General features: G+C 46.7%; 2 protein-coding genes across 3 annotated transcripts in view; one reads left to right on the forward strand and one right to left on the reverse strand.

Annotated features, from left to right (window-relative positions):
* The window catches only part of lmtk2 (lemur tyrosine kinase 2), a 58,137-nt gene extending 54,826 nt beyond the window's left edge, over window positions 1-3,311 (forward strand). Inside the window, exons 14-15 of one of the 2 annotated variants that reach the window (XR_014630434.1) lie at window positions 5-90; window positions 1,157-3,311. Coding sequence is in view for 1 of the 2 variants with exons in the window: in XM_084437633.1 (XP_084293759.1) it covers window positions 5-29 (25 nt within the window). In the remaining variant the exon portion in view is untranslated. Of the gene's footprint in view, window positions 1-4 lie in introns of both variants that reach the window. The other variant, XM_084437633.1, reaches the window with a different exon arrangement.
* Window positions 3,312-3,427: 116 nt separating this feature from the next.
* On the reverse strand, window positions 3,428-22,467 carry LOC311309662 (tectonin beta-propeller repeat-containing protein 1-like; the record flags this gene model as incomplete). Its single annotated transcript, XM_084438990.1, is given in 26 exon segments — window positions 3,428-3,886; window positions 3,888-3,947; window positions 4,093-4,212; window positions 4,479-4,585; window positions 4,672-4,764; window positions 5,222-5,357; window positions 8,571-8,745; window positions 8,881-8,937; window positions 9,066-9,145; window positions 9,275-9,371; window positions 9,542-9,635; window positions 9,933-10,060; window positions 10,489-10,646; window positions 11,234-11,383; window positions 11,697-11,852; window positions 12,176-12,288; window positions 12,828-13,384; window positions 13,602-13,729; window positions 16,326-16,427; window positions 17,256-17,356; window positions 17,566-17,740; window positions 19,635-19,757; window positions 19,875-19,997; window positions 20,413-20,595; window positions 20,911-21,143; window positions 22,337-22,467. Coding segments are annotated over 25 exon segments (3,900 nt in total). The 5' UTR covers window positions 21,136-21,143; window positions 22,337-22,467.
* Window positions 22,468-25,013: the final 2,546 nt, after the last annotated feature.

Consider the following 25,013-nt stretch of genomic DNA (forward strand, 5'->3'; position numbering starts at 1 on the left):
GAAGCAGTGAAGATGGAGAGAAAGACTAGAGGCCTTTTGGACTGGACCGTTTCCTTCCCGACTGAGGGTAACATATCCAGACTTCTCCAGGTGAATCACTCTTGATGAGACGATGTGTTTGGATGCTTCTCTCAGGCGGAAGAACTTGCTCTTTCCCCACAGTGGGGGATGTAAAGAGGACTATATGAACAGACTGAGCTATAGGCTCCCAACAGACAACTCCATTGTGAATGCCTCTCGTCCCTCACTCCTTTTAGCAAATAAAACAGACGAGACAAGGCCCAGTCCGGCCTCTGAACCACATCGCCCCCTCAACCTACGTCAGCGTGTGGTTTCTTAACAGTGCAATTCAGCAGGAAAAAAGAATACAGACCTAGCTTCTTCATGTTTGCTTTGAAGATTCCCAGTCAAGCGCATTACAAGTGTCCGGCTGACTCCTTAGTTTTGTGGGGCGTTTTTGTTTGGTCGACTTTGTTTAGAAACCCTGAATCTCTGAACAAAGGGCTCAGCCAGCTTGTGTCTGCAGCCAAATAGGAATAAGCTCTTCACATTCGGCAGACTGAAAACCCGGGTCTGTGATTGTTGTAACACTGCTCATTCATGTTGGTTTAGCTTCTTCACGACATGTGCGATTATTACAGTAGTTGCCTTTTTCGAGCATCTTTGTGTTTCTTTACCTCTTGCCAGGGTCCTGGCTGGTCTCCTCATTGGATTAACATTTTAAGTATGTACAGTAGGCCTCTACAGAAACTCTACAGACGCTATTGAATGGATGGGCAGAAATCCAAGGGGAACCAAGTTGCGATGAATCATTCATTGTATCATCCAAGCTTCAATGTTCACTCATTGTATCTCTATTGTAAATAACAGAGCGTTGATGCTATAGGAATGGTCTGAATGATCCGGACATGGCTTCCTATGTTTTAAGATTTTTTATCCAAGCTATTTATCCGTAGGTCTTATTGGAGTGCCTATTATACTGTATACACAGATATCCTCTCCATTCACCACAAAGAAATAAATTTCCTGAAATACAAGCCCAGTGACTTACTGTATGTGAGTGTAGTGGGAAGCGATGGGATGAGATGATGTTTTAAATGGTGTAATGTGATTGAAGTGTTTGTGTAACAAATGTGCAATGAATCTCTTTGATCAGTTTTTTCATAGGAGAATCTAGTGAAAATGGCAACGCCTGGTCTGTCCATTTCTCTGGTACCGTGCAGGGATTTCACCTCAAGAAGTGACTATAATACCCCCTCAGCTGTAATGTCAGTTTCAGACTGCCGTCAGTGAGATCTCTTCGGTTCTTGGTTTACTGTGTCAAACCAATTGTACACTCAACTCTCAGAGGACATTCTTCTGCATTATGTTGTCCCCAAGTCATGGTTTGTGACAGAAAAGATTGAGGGCAGGGAAACTGCAATCCTCACCCAAATGTCTCCCGTTATTTGCACCGTAGTGCTGGTGACCTCAGCATTGATGGGTAGGGAATGTGTATCATGATCAAGTTATGTACATAAATATGATTCAAATTGTAATACGTGGCAGGATTGAAGATGTGAGCTTTTCAGTGTCTTCATGTTCGAGTAATTAAAACAGTTCTTCCCAACTCAATGGACGTTAATATACACAGGTGAATTGTATACTCATGGTTTAGTAATTTTGTCATTTGAACAATGACTTTATATGCGTAGTGGATAGACTCCCTCATGTACAGTAGGCACTGTATTTAGACAAGATTAACCTCGGTAAAACCAGCAACTTGTGCTTCACTCAAACTTGAACATTTTATTTAAGGAAATCCTCATGTTTTATTCTACTACAGTGTATCCATTTGCTTAATCTTGCACATTTGAGAAGTGTAACAATGTTGAACTGTACTGATGTATATAAATGTTAATTTTTGTCTGTAAATGGGAGATGGTGTAATCAAGTTGTAGGTTTGAGGTTTCATTTTGTAATTTAAAGCTGAGTAATAAAAAAATAAAAAAAGAGCAACATATCACAGCCATCAAAAAGAGCGGTTAAATTAAAGACAAGAAACAGGTGTGAAACACATTCTGTCGTTTAAACTTGTACATTTTAAAAATTGTAATATTTTTACTTCATATTCATGCTTAGTGTAATTGAATGAAATGTTTATAATTACACTGTTTAATATGGAAATAAATGCAAATTTACTTCTAAATGCCGTGGCCTGAGATGTGTTTAACTGTAGGCTCACTCGCATACAAACTCTTGAGCATCTGTAACAGCCAGTTCTTTATTGGACATTAAAGAACTGTAGCATAAACAGCCCAGTTAACGGAAAACGGCTGTTCTAGCTGCTTGTGCCGTCAGTGACTTACATTGTAAGACCGTTCAGAGGAAAGAACCAGACATTTTATTCACAGTTCAATGCCCTTGTTAAGAAGACACCAGGTCCTGGTAACTTTCAAACCTGCTTGGGTTCACAGCTTAAACAGTCATGGTCATAGCAAACTCCATGTCTGGATTGACTTATTACTGGCAGAAACCTGTATTAAAGGAGAAAACACTGGGGTTCTTCTTAAAACATTTTCAGCATATTACCATGACAAAACACCAAACATTATTTACTGTGAGATCAATTGTTTTGTATCAACTACACCTGTTTCTACTGTCTTGAAAAGGAAAGCATGTATACAGTATTTGTAGCACTTTCAGGTTTTATGAGTAACCCAAATGGAAGTCCACAATATATATCTAGGAATGCTTATTTTGGTTTTGACGCAAAAATAAATTAATCACTCCATTTCACACATGTACAGGCCAACACATGAACAAAACAATGAATACTGCAAACACGGACAAACACTGATGACATGAAACATTTCCAGAGCAAAAAATAGATGCATATGGGAAGTAACGAAGTATGTCAAGCAAAAAATGAATAAATAAAAACAAAATGTCAAACCATATATAATTTAGATGGCATGGAAGGGGGAGAAGGGTGGGTGGAGGTCAACGAGAGCAGAACAGACATGCTGCCAGTGTTGTTCCAGACCAGGGCCTGAACCCTTCGCCTTACTGATGCATTGTGGGTGTTTTACAAGTCTGTACCAGAAAGCTTTACAACAGAGCCGCCAACATTCTCTCCCACCGGTTCCACAGTCTAGCAGATTTCTGTGCTTGCGTTTTGGGAGTGGGGAGTCTCGGGGACGTACAGTACATGGGGGAACTGGACCTGTGCTCTTTCCGGCTTGGTCAGTGACATTCACTCATCGTTCAATAAAGTGCGGCGGCCGAACGAAAACCAGCAAGACTGTGGAACCGGAGGGCCTCTTTTCTCCTTTCACTGAGAAAAACCACTGACCTGGTACCACAGGGATGGGTAGCGGCTACAGTACTTTCACCTATCCAAGCATCTGGTGTATTCACTGCTGCCAAAGGCCTGGGTTGTGACTCCCTATATTCCCGTTGACCTGTTCTTGTGGCATGGTGGGAAGGGTGCTACAGATGGTGCTGGGACTAGCAGGGAGGGGGCTACAGGTGGTGCTGGGACTGATGGGAAGTGGGTTGCTTGAACCAGGGGGGAGGGGGCTACAGGCGGTACTGGGACTGATGGGAAGTGGGTTGCTTGAACCGGGGGGGAGGGGGCTACAGACGGTGCTGGGACTGATGGGAAGTGGGTTGCTTGAACCGGGGGGGAGGGGGCTACAGGTGGTGATGGGACTGATGGGAAGGGGGGTGCTTGAAGTGGGGGGGAGGGAGCTATGGGGGTTGCTGGGACTAGCAGGGAGGGGGGTGCTTGAAGTGGGGGGGTAGGTGTTACGGAGCGTTCGGGGACTAGCTGGGAGGGGGCTACAGGGTGTGCGGGGGCTGGAAGGGAGGGGGCTACAGGGGCTCCCGCCAAGAGCCACGGTGGAGTGGGAGGCCCGGGGGGCTTCGGTGGCATTCCCCCTCACGCTGATGTGCTCCCACCCTCCCTGTAGGACACACGGGCACAGAGGAGCTATTAAAATACATCCCAGGTGGCCTTGGTCAGCAGGCACTTTGCTGAGGTGTTTAAAAGGTACACGTCTTTTATTAAAATGGGACCTTTAACCTAGTCTTGAAGCAGCCATCGCTCACCCCTATGCCGTAGTCCCATGACTGGCCCTTGGGCTGCATGGGCCCCACGCCAAGCCGGTGACAGACGGCTCCGGGGGTCTCGGCGGGGAAACCTGGGACTCCATCTGCGATGATCCACACCTGGGACACACAACACCGCTCAGACACACACACACACAACACACACACAACACACACACACACCACAACCTGGTCTACATACAGTAGTAGCACATTGTTTCACATAGTGTAAGTGAGGAAAGGGAGAACAACATTATCCACTTTTCTTTGTGGAACAGAGTGTTTGCGTGTTGTGTTACGAACGGATTGGACTCATGGAGGCGGTGTAGATAGCAGAGGGAAAGTTTATAGGGTGGATGGGAGTGGTGTTGTGACTGAGCCCAGACCTGGTCCAGGGGTCCCACGGAGACCTTGGCGACGTTGTTGGAGATGAGCTCCCAGGCGGAGCCCTGCGGGTAGCTGGGCGTCAGGCCCTGTCTGTACCACAGATTACCTACAGCACACACACCAGGACAGGTCAGTGTGTGTGTGTGTGTGTCTGGGTGGGGTCTGACTGAGAGGGGGGGGGGGGGTACTCACTGTTTTCATCCACGGCGTAGACGGAGGTCCTCCCCACAGACAGCTGTTTCAGAGTCTGCTTCGGTGGCGAGGGGATGTGGTACCAACATTCTCCTGCATGGGGGACAAATGGTAAATGAACTGCACTTACTGTATGTAGCGCTTTTATCCATTCACACATACTGTACACACACCAATGGCGGCAGCTGCCATGCAAGGTGCTAGCCTTCTCAATGGGAGCAATTTGGGGTTGTGTCTTTGCTCAAGGACACTTCAACACGTCAGGAGGAGCCGAGATTCGAACCGCCTCCTGAGCCACAGCCGCTAAAGAGCACATGCTAAAGCTTGAATCATACATGTGCGAAAGGGGTTCAAATACAACGGGATGAATCACGCTGGGATCTGAGGGAGCACAGCACAGTAGTTCAACTGTGCCTGGCGCCCAAACCTTACATTTCGGTTTTAGGACCCCCTCTACTGCCCCTGCTTAGAAATGCAATGGCATATGTCTACTTCACAAAGTCTCAGAAAGGATTCAGAGCGATGGTTTTGTCCCTGGGTGTGGGCCTACCTGCGGGGTTCTGGGCCGACACCGAGCCCCGGTAGAACACGGCTCCGTCCCTGGCGATGGCCCACACTTGGTTGGCACCGCCGATGGAGATGGACTTGAAGGGCTGGTCTGTGCCCACATGGAGCCAGGAAGTACCCTGTGACAAACAGGAAGTCAGGGACCCAGTGTTGAACATGGTCGCTCGCTTGATTCGGAAGGTTGTAGATGCGATGGTGATTTCAGTACATGTTCATGAGAATCGTAATGAAGAGTGGCTGGAGGAGTTGGGAGGAGATCCAGTCCCAGACATTCTTAGTGTTGGTGGGCCTACGCATCACTGACTCTGATATTGTCAGATGAAAAAAGGATTTGATCCTGCTTACTGCGGAACTGTAATTTTCAATCACACCTCAAATGATGAGGAGGTGTTTTCATCTGTAGTCTGACACTCAGACTGAATTCGTTTCACTTCATTGTTCATTCTGAACAGGCTCCCACAGTTTTCCTCAGTGATTAGTTAATCCACTAACCATACACATCGTGCCGTTTAATTCCACCATCACAAACAAAGGACGCTGATTGGCCTGGCTGGAATTCCAACCGAGAAATCACTCTGGACCTAGAGACTTTCCACACCCTGAATCGCATTTCGTCTGTAGTCCTGAGGTCATTCTGGGGTAGTGTTGTCACAACTAGAAAGTACATTTCCTGGAGAAAATGTGAAGTGGGCTAGCTGCTACAGCTGATTGTAACAGCTACTGCTATACAACCCGTCGGGGACAGTACAGTGACCTCCGGGCAATCTCTATGCACCCACCGGCGAAGACCATGTGTCTCTAGCCCACTCGGGCTGAATTGTGGGGTCCGTGGCGTGGATAGTGCGATTAAGGGTGTGGTGAGACTCCGCCCCCTCATGTCAAAGCAGGTCATGGACAGTGTACCCCTCTCCGGGCCACCCATCTGCCTTCACCAGTGAAGCAGCCCACTAGCCCACTCACGGGCTGAGTTGTGTGGTCCAAGGGTGTCTGTACCTTCAAGAGAGGCTGCCCATGCACCCAAATTCAAATCCCAACTGACACTTCCATCAATTGTTTGCAAGGGGAAAGCATGACCAGCTTCAGACAGCTCCAGCTCAAAAAGTATAAATGTCAACGCTTAGAGGTTTACATCACAGGAACCAGCTGAACATTTTGAGGTATAATATATCCATTTATCTTAAAAACTGTAGGAGTGGTGACAGGTTAGAAAACAGGTATGAATTCAGAAATTAGCAACTCAAAAGCGAGTGGAGCGCCATTAGTTTGAATGGTGAGCATACTCTTCAAACAAATGGTCATAACGCAAAAACTTTACATTTCACAGCTTAGATATTGTATGAATCAGGATATTGATTGATTCAAGCTCTCTCCAGTGAACTGTCACCATAGCAACCACAGTGCAGCAGCACAGAACACAGAATTCGCTGACTCACTCGCCATACATTTCAATAGGGAGCGCAGTTGCCAAACAAATCGTCATACAGCGATAACTATAAGTTTGTGTATGGGCTGTTAAAACTGTAGGAGCAACAGCAGTTTACATAACGTGTAGATGTTTTCAAAAAACGAGCTGCTACACTCTAAAAACAACATTCCACACATCCACTTCAATGTTAAAAGAGGTCCAAAACAAACTTAAATTACATAATAACTATAAGGAATTTAAAAAATCTGTTGAATGCATTAAATGTGCTAAAGGTCCTGAACATTTTAAACTTTGAAGGAGGTTTCTAGCACAAAAAATGGAGGAGGAGATAGGTCTCAAAGCTGAAGAGGATTTCAAGGTCTGCCATTGTAAATTTATTTTTTGAAAAAAGCTGAATATTTTAAAAAGTATGGAAGTTATTAAAAATCTGAAAGATATCCCATAAAGACCTTAACAAGCTGAACATTTTGATACCTGAATGGTTTAAATAGCTCAAAGTATGAAGGAGCTACAGTGAGCCAAAAAACGTACGGAAGAATAATAATAAAGAACTGGATAACAATAGTGTGAATGCTCTAAAGCATTCACACTAATAAAGAACTGGATAACAATAGTGTGAATGCTGAATCAGCATTCACACTAAATAGTGTGAATGCCGACACAACATTCACACTAATAAAGAACTGGATAACAATACTGTAGTGTGAATGCTCTAAAGCATTCACACCAATTAGAAGCACAAAAGCTAGAGTGCAGCGCCTTTTCAATGGGGAGCGCAGTTGCTGAACAAATCGTCATACAGCGAAAACTGTATGACAGGTCACACAGCTTAGATACTTACATTGTACGAATCAGCACAGTTGTGTGAACATTTCGATATATAATACTGCATGTGTGTGAGCCGTCAAAACTGTAGGAGTGCCAGAAGTTTACAAAATGTGTGAATATTTTCAAAGCAACAGCTGCCACCACTCTAAAAACAAAGTTTCTGAACATTCCAAAAGCAGTTTCAAGCAGTTTCAATGGGACAAAAAAGTTAGTTTTAAAACTTAGATTTCTAACAAACTATAAAAAATATCTAAAATCTGAATGGATACGTTAAAGAGCTAAACATCATGAACATTTTAAAGTTTGAATGACATTTCTAGCACAAAGTATGAAGAAGTAGTTAAGGAGACAAAAACTGGGGAGAACAAGAATAAAGAAAGAAAGAAAGAAATAGTGAGAATATCACAAGTTGGGCTAGCTTCTACAAGCTAGCCCACCTAATAAAGAAATAGTGGGAATATCACAAGTTGGGCTAGCTTCTGCAAGCTAGCCCACCTAATAAAGAAAGAAAGAAATAGTGGGAATATCACAAGTTGGGCTAGCTTCTACAAGCTAGCCCACCTAATAATAACTTATGCTGAATAACGAATTAGGCCTACTAGTTAATTACTCACTAAGGAATAGGATCAACCTAATTTGGAAATGTAGGCCTGAGAACAGGCTGACCAAGATTTCCTTTGGTTGAATACAGGCAGCCCTAAATAAATGCCTTAGAAACAAATTATGTTCATAGATAACTGTCAGGGTCTGTTTATAACAGGCACGCGCATGCTCAGTGTTGCGAATGGTATTGCCCATGTAACCCTGATAACTTCTGCGCTGATAAAACGTTCCGTGTAACTTGGACGTCATTCTCGTTTTCTTTGTCATTCTCTCTCTCAAGCGGCGCCGTGTAACCCAGGCCCGAAAGAGACGCACCCACACTGAACCGACACACTGCCTCGACACAACTCGGAAATACGGCTCATTCTTAAAGTACCGGTACTAATAAATCGTACCGTTTTTGACGGCAGGGTATCGCGGTACCTTTCTAGTATTGATATACCATGCAACACTATTTTGGGGTGGGTTTCCTCACCTCAGGTGTTAGGGGGGTGACCCCCAGGCGACAGAGGACGTCCCCCTTGTCGCTGAGTGCCCAGACGGGCACCTGCTCCATGCTGCTCTGGGCCAGGCATGGCAGCACTGTGATGTCACTCAGAGGAACGGGCGGGACCTGCTGCCACGGAGCACTCAGGCTGATCTTACACTTCCTGTGGAGATCAAAGGAAATATCTGTGTTCTGGCGATGCGAATCTACATGAATAATGTGGCCAGAGTAGCTGTGCTATGTGCGCTTCTCTGCCAAGAAGTGTGTATGTGTGTGTGTGTGTGTGTGTAGACAATACCTGGCCCAGCGTCTGCGTCGCACAAAGTCCTTCATGGTCTTGTGGCCGTGAAACGTGCTAAGTGATGAACACACAGAGGTCTCAGACTCATACCCCGAAAATGTGAACGCATTCTCTGTCTCCGTTTGAGGTTTTTGACTATCACAGGACCACGAATGGCTACAAACAATTGTTTTCCTACGTACACGGGGAAACCTGCTGCATACTGCCAACCGTCCTTGTCCGTCCCTCCAGGGATGTCCTGGTCCACGGTCCACTCTGTCACCTGAAAACACAGAGGCACCACGGTGGTGAGAAGGAGCACACGCCCTGCCACCAATAATGGCGTTTAGACTGTGTGGCGATCTGGTGGGTGCTGCGTGGGATCTGGTCCCCAACTCAGACTAGTAGCTACCCAGGTCCACTGTGGCGAGGGAGGGTGTGTGTTGGTCTTGGTGCACTCCTTCAGCCCGCTCTCATCACTCCACATGGCCCGGTCTCTGGGGAGACCTCTGTAGACACACACACGCACAAGATCAATTGCTCACACTGCGTGACAGGGGAACAGTTGAATTTATCTGGTCGAGGCCACATTATAACACACAGAAAACCATTCAGGCACACTTTGCACAGTTAAGCCCTAAGACACAATGTAGCCTACTGTATGTGAGTGTTTAAGTACTTGTCTGTATATCCGGCCATGGGGTTCCATCGCTGGTTCTCGTAGATGTACACACTCCTCACGTCCGTCTGTGTACGCACACAGCCCGTGCCTCCTACAAGCAGGGGACGAGACAACTCCGCTATAGTGTACAGAGCAACACTTCGGCTGATGTGAAAAGTGCAGTAGAAAGCTGCAGTAGAAAGTGGCACCGTGCACAAGCAACTACACACCAGGCTAGCAGGCGGTTAGAAAGTGCTGGGAAGCAAGAGGGGCGATTTAGGGAATTTACTTTGAGCTTCAAGTTTGATTGTAACGCTTACATGGGGAATTCTTACACAGACATTATGAAGCACTAATTTGGGTGGCGGGGTGAGGTGTAGGGGGGGTTGGCCAGAAAGGGGATGTTTACCCTGAGCGGGCTCCTCCCCGCGGCGCCTGGTGTAGACCCAGGCGGTGCCGTCACACCCGACGCCCCACACCACCCCCAGACTGTTACACTCTACACAGCGCAGGTGGCCCGGAACCTGCCGCCAGAACCTGGACCAGACAGTTAGTGGTTAGCGCCACCCCAGCTAGAGTTAGCATCAGTGACACCACAGGAAGAGACACAGTACAAGAGTTGTTAGCATGTTAGCATCGGCAGAGCGGAAAACGTTTGCGACAGGAGGAGAGCGCCACCAGGTGAGAGTTGGCATATCACAGAATATGAGAGCTCAACTAGATTAGATGTCATTGTGAACGTGAAAAGAACACATGGGCCTGGAAGTGTAGTTCTGAGCGGAGATTCATGAAGTGTTGACATCAATCAAGGCACAGACAGAACATGCATGATTGGAAACTCTGCCCTCTAGTGTTGGGTGGAGAGCAGAGTGGGTGGTAGAAAAGAGGCAGAGAGAAAGAGAAGGAGAGAGAGAAGGAGAGGGGTTTAAAAAGAAAAGAGATACAGAGTGTAGGCAGAGCCTCACATGAGGTCACAGGGGAGCATGTGTGCGGAGGCCTCTAGGCAGGCCGAGGGTTCGTGGACCATCACGTCCCCTTTCGAGGTGACCGACCACAGGGCTTGTCTGGACGGGGGTCCCCTGATGCCCCGGGACTCGCAGCAGAAGTCCAGCAACAGGGACATCTGCAGGGGCACGGACAAAACACCCCTCAAGGACAGGCATAATGGTATGGTCCAGATGAGTGATGCCAATAACTGACTCCAGGAAGACTAATGAGAGTTTAGCATAATACGTGAACACAACAACCTGGGTGTGTATATAGCTAAAGGTGCAATATGCGGTTTGGCTCTGAGACACTTTTTGTTATGTTTTTGCAATTCTCATTATATCCTGACAGCAATCAATCAATAAACTGCTCTGACACTAAAATGAAATAAGTCCATAATATGTGGAGGTCGCAGGACTGTAATAAGTGCTTCCAATCATTTTGAGTTGCCAAGTCTACCTGTCAACCTACCTACATGCCTAGCAAGTTTGTTTTCCCTCAATTTGGAGGAATGGCTATGGAGGTCATCCAATCATCAGACTCCTTCCTTAGTCTAACAGGAAATCACAAACCACTACCTAAAAAACCTACTCCATTTAGATACGTAACACAGTGGGAGTTGCTCTGTTTGCTGTGGGCAGAATGAACATGTTATGCGCTGTTGTGCCTCTAACAGAAATAGCACACTTCACAGTTCCCATGGTGTGGCGACGGAATCGGTACCCAGTCGTTCATGTCCTTCTCAGTGTGGGCCGCCAGGAGGAGGGGCCACCTCTGCTTGGTCCTCTGAGCCGTGTACACGGCGAAGGTGTGGTGGGCATCGCTGAGCACCGGAACCAGTGCCGTCACCTCCTTCACAAACACATGCAGGTACTGAGAGAAAAAGAGACAGGAGGGAGGGAGAGGGGGAGAGAGAGAGAGAGAGAGAGAATACATGAGAGTTAGCATTGTGTGTGTGTAATACATGTGAGTTAGCATTGTGTGTGTGTGTGTGTGTGTGTGTCCGTTTTGGTACAGGCTGTTTTGTAAGCTGCTGACCTGCAGTCCTACAGCAAAGTCCCTGATGTACAGTATAACACAGTAACCAGTGTCTACAGTGGACCAGTCATACTGGGAGTCCCACTGTGTCTCTGTAACCAGTGTCTACAGTGGGCTCGCCATACTAGGAGCACTGCTGTGTCCTGACCTTCTTCTCTCCGTACTGGGTGTAGTAGATGAAGAAGATGCTGTCTTTCCGGCTGTTGTTGTTGGTGGACTGCTCCAGGGCCACGCCCACCTCCACCCAGCGCCGAGGCGTCCAGTCCCTCCACCAGCGCATGGTGCCTTTCCTCACCCACACGGACTGGCGCACACACACACACACACACACACACACACACACACACACAGACACACACACACACACACACACATCCATGAGTGGATGGAATAAGTAGATGGGGGTCAATTTGATACACTGCTAGACTACGGATAGTAAATTGCCAGATTGTGAACCTTATAACTGAACCTCCTGTAGGAACCAGAGGAATCGATTAGTGGCGAATAAACCTTCTATTCTATTCTATTCTATTCTAATTACATACTGTATAAGGTCCAAATTCCATATAAGGTGAGCGAGCCACCTTGGAGACATGGCTTGAATCCGACGTGACGGGACCGTCTTACCGTGCTCCTCTCCACCGGCTTCTTACTGCCGCCTCTGTGCACCTCCTTCTCCTTCTCCTCACTCCAGGCTGCGGACTGGACAGGGGTCAGGGACAAGGAGCTGGTGAGAGGACCTGCCGGACAGACAGACAGATGGAGAGAGAGAGAGAGAGAGAGAGAGATATGTTTTATTCAAACATGTTCACATGTTTTTTTCTTTTCTGTTTGCTTAATACTTCTTTTCTGTTTGTTAGTTGAGGCCTGTTGTCCCCCTTCTCTGGTAGTGTATTGTTGTGTTGACTTGCCTCTACATCTTACGTTTCTCTTGTCTTGATAATAGCTAGATAATGGCTAGGCTGGTTAATGGAAGTCTGTCTGTTGTATACAATTGTTATGGTTACGCTAACCTGCTTGTACATGTTTTTAAATGTTGTGTGTGAATGGCTAACAGTTAGCCTTTAGCACTTTGCACAATGTGGCCTGTCTCTGATCAATAAATACTGTGTCCTGTTGATTAATATGTCTCTGATCAAAACTACAATTACAGGAACAAACGGTGACAGACATTAAGGCTAGTCTAACAACGGAGTAGTGTTACAAACAGCAGACAGAGGGACAGGACTGTGGTGCTGATGAAGCGGACCATAACCCGTGACCAGGGGGGCAGCCGCACCTGTAGGACTGAGCCAGCTGATCGGGGAGCTGGAGTCCACGTCGCAGCCCCCGCCGGTGACCCAGGCCCACACCGGGCCCTCCTCCTCCACCGCGCCCGGGCAGGGCTCCAGAGCCAGGGGGTAGACGGCGGCCGCGGGGGGCCCCGCCTCCTGGGGGATCCGTGCTGCCTCGGCCCCTTCCAGGTCCACGATGCTCCAGGGGACATGCGGCCCCGACGCCGGTGAAGGGAGGCTGGGCATGGGTGGGGCGGCCTCCGGGTCCTCCGCCCGGGGCGCTTCAGGCGTGGTGGTGGCAGGGGCCTTCTCCCGGTCGGAGACCAGGCTGGAGATGAAGCTGTCGCTGGTGACGTTGGGGATGTGTCCCGGGGTGGTTGTGGTCGAGGAGGAGCGGGAGGCGGAGGGGGAGGAGGAGGAGGAGGAAGAGGGGGGGGCGTCGCTGGGGAGGGCGTCTGACATGGAGTTGTCACAGCCCAGCACTGAACCCTGGGATGCCCCGGTCACCTGACCTCGGAACTCGCCGCTGTCACTGTGTGTCACAGACAAGGGGGAGGAGACACTGACGCACACATTACATAGTTCATTATAAGCAAAGTACATAGTTCCTTATATCCACATTACATAGTTCATTATAATCAAGTCATTTGGGAACATGAACTACATTAGCATTAGCATCAGGTTAGCGTTTCTGGCTGTGGAAATACTGATAAAGACTTAAGAGACTTGAAGTAGGCTAACTGCCATGAACCTTGACCTCTGTGGTAGTTGTTACTGACCTAAGTGGGACCACCTCAACGCTGCTACCCCACTGGGCCAAGACAGGAATCCAGCCACTCCCACTGGGCTCGGACGGCGTCACGCCCATTCTGAAGTACAGACCCCGGTCCTCGCCGACCCCCCACACCTGACACACACACACACACACACGCTCTAGATCAGGGGTGTCAAACTCTGGCCCGCGGGCCAAATTTGGCCCGCAGTGTAATTATATTTGGCCCGCGAGGCAATACCAAATGACTACTAGAGCTGGCCCGCCAGTATTATACAGCGCATTCACCGCTAATACTACAAATCCCATAATGCTCTGCTGTTGGTTTGGCGCGTCAATCAAGACAGGACCCAGAAACGCCCTCTCTTCTGTGACAGTAGTCATAGCAATCTCATACTACAACTGTAACCGTGTTACCCCTTCTTAAAAATGGCGAAAATAAAGGCAGAAAACAGAAGCTATACGTTATGTAACGTCTCACTGTGATAGAGACACCTGTGTTGACCTAGCCGGCCGCTGTGTTTACTCTGTTCCTGTTCATTCAATCCTGTCTGCCTTCTTGCCGGCCTGTCTGTCTGCCTGGCTGTCTGTCTGCATGCCGGCTGTCTGTCTGTCTGCCTGGCTGTAGGACAGTCAGGGTTTTACAAGCTTCTCTACTGAGCAGATGGAGCACCAACACTTGTGTCTGAGGGCGTATTCACATATGTTAGTGCACACCATTGATGCGCACCAAAAGCGAAAGTGATAAGTGCATATTCAATGTTAAAGCAAAACTTGTTTGGGTCCATATTAAAATTTTCATTTGTTCAATGTTGGCCCGCGACTTTGTTCAAGTTTTAAATTTTGGCCCACTGTGTATTTGAGTTTGACACCCCTGCTCTAGATGATGAGGCCTCTACAACTAAACATACCACAATGGCTTGATATTGAACTCATCTCAAAAGGTTATTAAAAATCGATTTTTTTATGACACCTTATCAGGAGAAAGATAAAGGTTCAGATTTGCCCTGTTGGAGACATTGTGGCTAAACTGTAGCCAATCATTTTCATGTTTTCTGGGACTGCCCCAAGTTGAATGTTTTTTGGAAGGATATTCAGACTACTCTGAATTCTGTTTTCAATGTTCACACTCCTCTGAATTTCGAGACTCTGTACTTGGGCCATGTTACATTTTTGGAACGTAGGAGCTATATAAAGTTGATACAAATCCTCTTGGTGGCAAGTAAAAAATCAATCACTAGAAAGTGGATGACTCCTTCACCACCCACAATAGATGATTGGTTTGGAATTATACTAGAAATATTCAATATGGAAAAGCTAACCTACTTTCTAAGAACCCAAAAAGTTAGATTCTACCAAATTTGGTTAAAATGGATCACATTCATAGCCCCAATGAGAACAGATTTTGTATGAACTTATCACTCTTATGCATAACATGAGGTTGGTCATTTTTATTCTCGCATGCCAGCAGCAGCAGGTGGTCTCCCCGAGATTCTTGTAATAGTTTCTTTTGTCTTTCATAATTGAAAATGGAATGGAAAAGTGTATTCTCTGAATGAGCGAGATCTTATATAAAAAACTGTGCCTTTTCCAAATAAACATATAATTAAAAAATAAAAAGGAGATTTATGGGCCCACTTACCCAAAAAAGTATTCAAAAGTGTGTTCTGTGGTGAAACAGCTGTCAACTATTGATTTTGCTGAGTGATTAAAAAAAAAAAAAAAAAAAATTTGCCGCAAGTGTCACTCAAGAATTCCAATCATGAAAGCCAATAATGTCACAACATAGAAGTATCCTAACCTAACGGCCAAGTAAAATGCAAACCGCATTTATCTTTCCAAAATAGGAAGCTAGTTCACACGTCTGGGAGGCAGGGTTCTTCTTTAAAAGGCTATACGACCCCGACTGCAGAATGCAAGGCCTATCCATAGCGCTTGACTGGGAGTATGAAATAGGAAATATGGAATATGATGATGCACCAGTCACGCTCTAATTAGAAAAGTGCCCATATGGCTGTGTGTGTGTATGCGTGTGTGTGTGTGCGCATGTGTGTGTGTGTGTGTGTGTGTGTGTGGGGTGTTAGGAGGAATATAGGCCGTGGATATATAAGGCTTAGGCCGGGAACTAGTGTTGGCATAGACTGATGGCTATACTCACATTACAGAACATGGGAGGAGAGGAGGGTGACCTGGGGGAGGGGAGGGAGGTGGGGAGGGGTTGCAGCGCTAGCAAGACCCCGATAAGACTCAGCAGAGGTCAGGGAATGGAGCCGGCCGCGCGCCTCGTCTCCAAACCCGGACTGTGAACCTGTCTCAGCGATAATACCCAGCCAGGGACATGTGAATCTGTCAGGGCCAACCCAATCTCTCGGGTAAAGGGGGAGGGAGGGGGGGGTTCGGGGGGAGAAGGAGGGGGGCACGGGCCGGGTCTGAATACTCTCAGCTTGCGACCTCCCCTGCTCCCAGGCTGGTCTCCGCTCTAACATAATTGGGACAGGCGAAAACATGTGAACATCTCTGCCGAATTCCAACAGGGACGCAGACTGCGGAGGCGTGTGTGTGTGTGTGTGACTGGGGAGGCGTTTGTGTGTGTGACTGGGGAGGCGTGTGTGTGTGTGACTGGGGAGGCGTGTGTGTGTGTGACTGGGGAGGCGTGTGTGTGTGTTGTGTACGGTTGGGGGGGGGGGGGACATGGGGGAGGAGACGGAGGGGGCTGGGGGAATGTTCTCACCTGATCGTTGAACCCTACGTCCATCATGATCATCTCGCCTCCGACACTGATCCACCCTGAGCCGCAGGGGTTGTGGGAGTTCACGCCCCGCCTGAACCACACCTGCACAGGTAACGCGTGTGCACACCAAGGTTATTATAGTTAACGAAAAATAACTAAAAAACGAAAACTAGGTGTGAAAAAACATTTTAGTTAACTGAAAAAAAAAAAAAAACTAGGTTTTACAAAAAAACGATAACTAACTAAAACTGTTTTGTGTGTTTACAAAACTAACTAAAATAAACTAAAATTGTAGAGAAAATGTCCTTAGTTTTAGTCTTTTTCATTTCATACATAAGCCTAGTATTTTGGGTGGATATTAAATCTATCCTCCATTATTTCTTTAGCTGTGTCCATGCGTAGCTGTGTCCCTGCGCAGAAGTAATCTGACGTTCGCCAGATGGTTTGTTTTGCACAGAGTGAAACAACATGAGCTCACGAGATCAGGATGGTCTCACGAGGCTAGCGCAGAAAAAAAAAACTAAAACTAATAATGAAACTAATAAAAACTAAACTAAAACTAAGCATTATCAAAAAATAAAAAATAAACTAAACTAGCAAATCTGCTTTAAAAACTAATTAAAACTAAACTGAAATTGAACACAAAGTTAAAACGATATATTAAAAAAAACTAATGAAAAAAGCAAAACTATTATAACCCTGGTGCACACACACACACACGCATGCACACGCGCATGCACACACGCACGCACACATGCGCGCACACACGCACAGACACAATGCTTTCATTGTTCATTGGACATTATGTACATATGACAAGTAAACCGCCTTGAACCGTGATGAGACATCATAAAACTACATTTCCCATGTCTGTGTGCAATCACAGCTGCCTTCAAAAGAGTGTGTTAGGGTGGGTGAGTGTTCTCTCACTTTGAAGTCCTTTGAGAGCACCCAGACCACGCCGACCCCCACCGCTACATGGGTGGCAGTGCCCTCCTTCCCTGGCGCCTCCACTGCTGCCCATGAGGTCCCTGAGGGGGAAAAAAACACAACAGTATTAGGCCGCTTAAATCACAAGCTAAATAGTCCACTCTGCCCATCAACTGTTAAATGGTAAATATTTAAAAGGTTCTAAAATGGCTTCAGAATATTTTACAAAGTTTACAGGACAGTATAACATCAAGAAGGCTTATGCCATGAACTGAATCCCCGCTGCTGTGCGTATGCTGGTGGTGAGGACCTGTGGGGCTGTCCAGGCTGATGCCTGTCCTGGCCAGCAGCTGTCCGTCCCAGAGCACGGCCCAGAGGAGGTCCCCCGGACCAGCGGAGACCTGGGACACCTCTCTGGGGACCGCCACCTCCTCCCAGCACGAACCCTCGGGCACCAGGGGCTGGATCCCCTCTCGGAACCACACCTACCCACAACACACACACACACACACACACACACACACAATGTCAGAGTATTGTCAATCTATGGCTTTAGCTAGAGATGGTGTACGTACCCATTTGACACAGTTATACATGATTGAAAGTGAAACTATACACATTTCAAAGCGAAACTTAAGCCCAAAATCCAGTCATTTCCCTTTCTTTTTTTGTTTTCAGAAAACACTCCGATCTGGAAGGCAGCATACAGTACATACAGAGCCGTTCCCCTGACATGACGACATAGCACCAAAAGGCTGCTTTTACTGTAAGTCATACATTTCAAAGGCAGTTGAAGTTGAATGGCTAGGGGCAAAAATATGCCAATTTTATAACTACAAGACCATGTTCAAATAAGCACAAGGATTGACTCTTTTTTTCTTTTCTTTTTTTAACTAAGCCTAAAACATCGGTCCTCCACTGAAAAAAGTGGTTTTCAAGCATAGCTACACCATGAATACATAAAGTCTATGAGCAGAGGGTGTAAGAGGATTTTCTGATGCTCTCAGAGGTTTAGAAAATGGATGACCGTTTGAGTGAGCTCTTCATTTTATCTCCCTTCATTCATTTGTGCTGTCTTCGTTATGTCACGTCCAAATAAGGAGAGTGACAGATTTACTAAGATGTACTTCACATCAGTTGAAGGTTGGAGTAAACAGCATTGGGACAAAGCCTCAGAGCCCCGACTAAGCACCTGCCTGAAGGTTCCAATTCCCCTAATGCTGGCCTCAGTATGTTGTATGTATAGCTCTGTAAATGGATAATATGTTGACTGTTAACACTAGAATATTATCCCTAAAGACAAATGTATGCCGACAGATTCCTGGGATGTCCTCCTGACTGGATGTCCAAAAGAGACATGACCGCTGGTACCAAGTCTGACTGGGCCACAAATACGGATTCATACTGCCCTCTGGTGGTCAAAACAACAACCTGCATAACCACATGAGGTGCGGCTGCCTGGCAAAGCTGGATGCTGCATGTTTTTCTCTCTCATATTTTATTGGAGTGGATAATGTAGAAATGATCCTCTTCACGACAAGAATTACCACAGCCTTAGAACAGCAATACAACACACAGCATTGTCATGAAAAAGCATTTTTACACTGCATATTCTTAGCCTGGGGCTATTCTTAGCCCAGAGCTAAGAGTTAACCCTGGGTTAACTTTGCCCCTTTTCACAAACACATTGTTAACCCAGGGTTAACCTAAGCCCAGAGCTATACAATTCACACTGCAGTTCTACTAACCCTGGGTTAAACGTCTGTTGGAACACACAACTAATGTTTACATTCAAATGACGTGTGACTACTCATTAAGAGCAAGCACGTTAAAATGTTGCCATCTAGTTTGTTCTGAACTGATTTCTCCGACCACTCAGAAACAATTCAACCTTGTAAAATCTTTTACGGACATATTACTGACGTTTGATGTTGCCATTAGTAGTGGAGTTTGGATTTTGGTTGCCTAGCGCCTACTGTAATGAGGTAATGAAGAAGTTATGTGATTGGACAACAAAAACATGATGCAAAGTCCACTGTTTACTTTAGCCCCTTTTCACACTGACCCCTTTTAGCCCCATGTTTAGTCGATTTCCAGCAAACTCAGAGCTAACCCTGCTCCAGAGCAGGGCCAGCAAGCCCTAGGCTAAAGTCGGAGTTAGCCCACTTTGGAATGTGCCAGGATGGTGTCAGTGTGAAAGCTTTCTTAGCCTGGGGCTAACAGCTCCCTTAGCCTAGGGCTAAGAAGGTTCTAAGAATGCATTTAGCCCTGAGCTAAGTACAGTGTGAAAATCCTTAAAGAAACATTCAATGACAACAGCTTGTTTTGGGGGTGTGAGTGTCATCTACTTCAGACAGGTGAAAAGCGTTTCGGGCTGACCTGTCCTTGTTGCGACACTCCCCACAGGAAGTGGTGCCTCCCCGGCTGGTCACTCATCTCCCAGCCCCCGCAGCTGATGTCGCTGAGCGGGAGGGGCGGCCGCCTGGGGTGGTCCAATGGGATCTGCGGAGAGACGGCGGGTACGGGTCGTGAAGCGTATAAGGCGCCAGGCTAGCCTCGCTTGGCAAAACGCAGCGGGCTAACAACAAGGAGTGTGTTGTGTTAGGTGTATTTGCTGACCTTGGCCCAGGTGCCACGGTCTCTGTATCTCCTGTAGCGGAACCATCGCCGGCGACGGACACACGACTGCCACTTCTTCTCTCTGGAGAAGTTGGCAGGGAAGTCTACTGCATACTCCCAGCCCTGGGAACACACACGTATGCATGCACACACACACACACACACACACACACACACACACACACACACACACACACACACACACACACACACACACACACACACAATTTCAATAAAATGGATATACTGTACATCTAAGTAATGATATTATCAAGAACAGCAATGAAGCATAAACAAGGCTACTGTACACACGCATGCGCATGCACACACACGCGCACACACACACACACACACACACACACACACACACACACACAGTAAAATGTAAAAGGTTTCCCAAACGAAAATGTTATCCGAGGGTGTTTGAGAGAGAAAGAGAAAGTATGTGTGTGTGTGTGTGTGCCTGCGTGTGTGTGTGTGCGCACGCTTGCATGTGCCTGCATGTGTGTGTGTGTGTGTGTCCATCACTGTTGCTCACCCCCGCCCCAGCGTGGTCTCCTCCACAGCTCTGGTCCACGTACCAGTCCCCCTCCCACTCCCAGCTGGCCGAGGGCAGCTGGAAGCTGTGCAGCGGCTGGGAGGTCACCCCCGTCACGTCGCTCCACGCCCAGCGGTCCGTAGGCAGCAGCACGTCTGTGAAGCCCTCCACCGGGTTCCACCGCTGAGACACGCAGGGGCAACACACAGACACAGCCACACACACACACAAACAAACACTTTCATTGTACACGGTATTAGGCTATGTACATATCACAAATAAACTCCTTGAAACTCCTTGAACAGTGATGAGACATCATAAAACTAAATTTCCCATGTCTGTGTGCAATCACAGCTGTCTTCAAAAGAGTGTGCTGTGGTGGGTGAGTGTTCTCTCACTTTGTAGTCCTTCCTGAGCACCCAGACCACGCCGACCCCTACCGCTACATGGGTGGCAGTGCCCTCATTCTACGCGTGCGCGCATACACACACACTCTACCTGGTTTTCATAGGTCTCTTCCCGGAAGCGGATGCGCTCCACGCTGGGGAGGATGTTGAGGTAGACGTGATGGTCGCAGCCGATGCCCCAGCTGCGCCTCTGTCCAGTGGTGACGCGCTTCAGCTCCAGCAGTGAATCCTCGCTCGGCTCCCAGCGCCCTCTGGTGGTGGAGAGGCTGTATACCTTCCCGTACACGTCCACTGCCCATAGTAGCGAGTTGGACATAATGGGCGCTGTATGGGTGGGTGGGAGAGAGGGAGAGCACAGGGGACTGACAATCCTCTATTTATCCTTCCACTGTTGTTGTGCATTCAAGCAGCGCTGGTTGTTCCGTTGACTTTTAAAATGACGGTGAATGCTGGCTGCCACTTCCTTTTCAGAGTTCATTTTGAGACTGAAAGTAGTGAGCCAGATCGACTTCAGAGCATGAACTCAAATCATTTAGAGAATGGGAGAGGGACTGCCAGTGGAGACAAATCTGCAAAGAGTCAAAGAACTAGCACTGATACTGTAGCGAACTGACCTCCTGCTTCCAAACCCAACTCACTAACTGCTACACCAAGAGAGCTAGCTCCCTTGGCGGAGCTGTTAACTGGCCTTATGGGTCGTTACATTATCCCCTCCGTCCAGGAGAGGGATACCAAGTCCCTCACGTCCTCACGTCTCTCTGATGGCCCCAGGGCCGCCATCCCACTTCTGACACCAAATGTAGCGCTAAGAGAGCTTGCTAACACTAAGAGAGCTAGCAGCTACTTTGTGAAAGTGAGGTGTGGCTTGACATGTTGTTTCTTTGTTTCAATTCAAAAGCAACAACAGTTTGAAAGCTGATAACAACCTGAGCCAGAACAGGTTAGGCAAGTTCAGAACATAAAATAAAATAACGGTTCCAGCATTTTGCAGGCTACGGACACAGGCACGTACGCCACTGTAGGCCTGCGTGCTAAATAGATGCTACCACCTGTAGTCATTCTAAAAAGATAGGGAAATAAGTGGAGGACGTCTAGATGGGTGTAAAATTCGATTCTAAATCCTATTTACAGTGTGCATTTACATACGGCATTTAGTCGTACCCAGCTATTAGTAGGCTATAGGCCTACTGGACAATAACGGGACAAAACAGCAGCACCTGAAATTGGTGTTTGTCCGATCCGCGGTTGTCAAGAGATACGCGGCATACGCGTCATGATATCAGATAGCCAGGTGAGCTGCTCTAATGGACACCTGACATCTCGACGGCCCCGAGGTGAAGACATATGTCCAAAGACAATTCCAAATATGCACAGAGGGGCTATTAGATATGATGTTATGAGGCAGACAGGAAGGGGCAGACAGATGTCCTGCAAATTATTACTGGTTTATGCACACGGGACAGTTGGCAAACAGCTAGCCTATGGATATGGAAATTAAAGCCTATAGGCCTACTTACGCTTCGAGCCCTTTCATGCACGTTTTGGAGTCGTTTAAGAACAAAACATCCACCGGTTTATTCATAAACACAACCAGAGAGTCAGTTCCCGTTCTTCAGCCGATAAATATTCGGTTGTTTTCCAAATCCACAACAGGAAATGGAAGAGCTTGTCCTCGGATTGGCTGAGATACTGCAGGTGTCTTGAATCTCCTCCTCTGATTGGACGAACTGGGTGGGCTCGTATATTTTTCCGACTGACACACAGCTGCTGGACGCGGATAGCGCATGTTAATAATTCATTCCGAGCCACACAAATTATTTATACAGTGTAGGTAGCTTTAACTTGTCAGTCTAGAACAATCTATAATAATCGTATAAGTGTTGCAATAATACCTTGAAAATGACCACAGCGGCGACACGTCCGGTAGAAATCAAGAGAAATCGAATCTCTTTGCATTATATATAGTACCCTACTAACACAGTGGGTTGCAGCCAGGTTGCACATAAGTTGTACTTAGGTAAGTGGCAACGTTACCATCAGGCGATGTTGTGATAGATCTATGGTCGAAAATAACTTTACCCTCCTAAGTCTAATTAGACTTTACTGCAACGTTGCAGAAACATTGGCAACATGGGTCCCTGCAGTAACGTTGTATTACAGTCCTATTAGGCTAGCAATCGGGCTATCCCGTGACGTCACTGCTTGCTGGTTCACAGTTAAAGTAGGCAGGATTCTTTGCCAAACTGCTCCTGTATTATTTTTATTTTTTTAATTTTCGCTTATATCCTTCATATTGTACTGTATGTTGAGGTGAATAACTCATCTTTGAAATGTTATTGATTGTATATTTCCCTGTTTGTTATAAATTGAATGCTTTTTCATTAATTAAAAAAAATTCTACTAACTTTTCGGTGTCGACCAAGATATCATTTTTCAAAAGACGTGTCGAGAAATCCCATTCATTCTCTCGGCATTATGGAACGCTTCCACTAGGGGGCGATGAGATTACTTTCCCTCCCTATAGATGGGTTCGCCGCCTACGTCACAGCAGAGTGAGCACGCAGCCTCTTGGTAAAGGCAAACGAACTCGCCACAGTAGCCAGGAGCTCCGTTTCATGTAGCTAATTATGCCTCAAAGCTGCTGTGCTGTGAACTGTACAAACAGAAAAGAACAAGATGATGGCCTCAGATTCTTCAGCATCCCCTTGAGATGTCACCCTTTTCAGAGGAACCGCAGAAAGCTGTGGTTTAAAGCCATAAAGAGAGCAGATTGGGGACCAACAAACACTTTTTTGTGTGCGCACTCCAGCTCTGGTAAGTTATCTAGCTAACGTCACCTCGGGGTTTTTTTCTCATCAAATTACATTGATTTGACTGTTGGTTTAGCTATTTATTTGTTTACTTACCGGTAATAATTTAAGTAAACAGAAGTAACTCATAATCTGCACGCTAAACTAAGTTCAGGAATTGGAAGCCTAATGATAGCTAGCTAACGTTAGCTAATGCTAGCTAGCACGCTACCTAGTGTTAGCTAGCTAAATCAAGGCCCGAACTTGACTAACGTTTAGACAATATTGCAAATACTCCGACAAACTATTGCAAACCTTTTTTCTGTTAATGCTGGCTTTGTGTTCGCCGCGAACATTTGCAGAAACATAAGCGAACGGTCTGAGCTGGTAGTTTGTGTTAGTTAGCGTTAATCTAAAATGGCCGCTGGACTGAGGGAAATGTGAATTGTTTGTTGTTTGACTGCTGAATTTGAGACTCACATTGGGAGCTCGCTCGTGTCAGGCTTTCTAAGGCCATCACGAATCTTAGGCTTATTTTACATAGGCAAAAGTGAAGGCAAAGCCAAGATAATGCTTTAGATATTTTCCATTTGTCTGGAAAGTGGGAGACTGAGAACGATGCCACCTACGAGGTAAGCGGGGTACCATGGACAATAACGTTAGCTCGAAACAAAGATGGAGGCAGCTTTGTTTGCCACATTAGTAGTATCGGTGTGATTGTTGGAGTTCACGAGTCAAAAACAGGCGTTCCTGTTAAAACTGCGAGTAGTAACGCGTGATTCACGGGCCTTATACATTTAATCTGTGCACTGCAGTGGCTAATGCCTAAACAAGATTCATGTTTCCCACACTGATCATTGACCGCATCTGTCCTGTGCAGATGCCGGCAGAGAATAAAAAATAAAAAAAAGAATAGAATAGTGGCGTGTCACTAATTACTTATCGGCTGTAATGACTTGTTGAATTGTTCAGTTTTAGTCGCTTCTTCCCCTCTGCCTACTTTCCCATAGGGCCCTTATGTGTTTATAACCTTAATATTTTTTGTTTATTGGGCAGACTGTATTGCAGCGTGGAGTTTCTGGGGGAGGACACTGTCGGTTGTCCCAGTATCCTGGCTTTCCAAAAAGGATGGGGTAAGAACATGTTTGTGTTAACAATGTTTCTGATTGGTGTGCTACTTTTCAATTGTACAGGGAAGTGGGTACTAACATGGTTTCACTCACAGTTGCAGATGTGTTCCTGGCCAATGAATGAGTCAGCCAACGGATAAAGAGCTGTGTGGAACCTAACCCTGGCTGGGTGCTCCAGAGTCTGGGTTTTCCCAAAGTCCACAACTGGTACTGTTTGCATTTTAAGCTGTTAAAAAATACTGATGGGGGGGGGAAAGATCATGACTCATTATTCT

The sequence above is a fragment of the Borostomias antarcticus genome (assembly GCF_949987555.1).
Source record: "Borostomias antarcticus genome assembly, chromosome: 5".
NCBI classification, from domain to species: Eukaryota; Metazoa; Chordata; class Actinopteri; order Stomiiformes; family Stomiidae; genus Borostomias; species Borostomias antarcticus.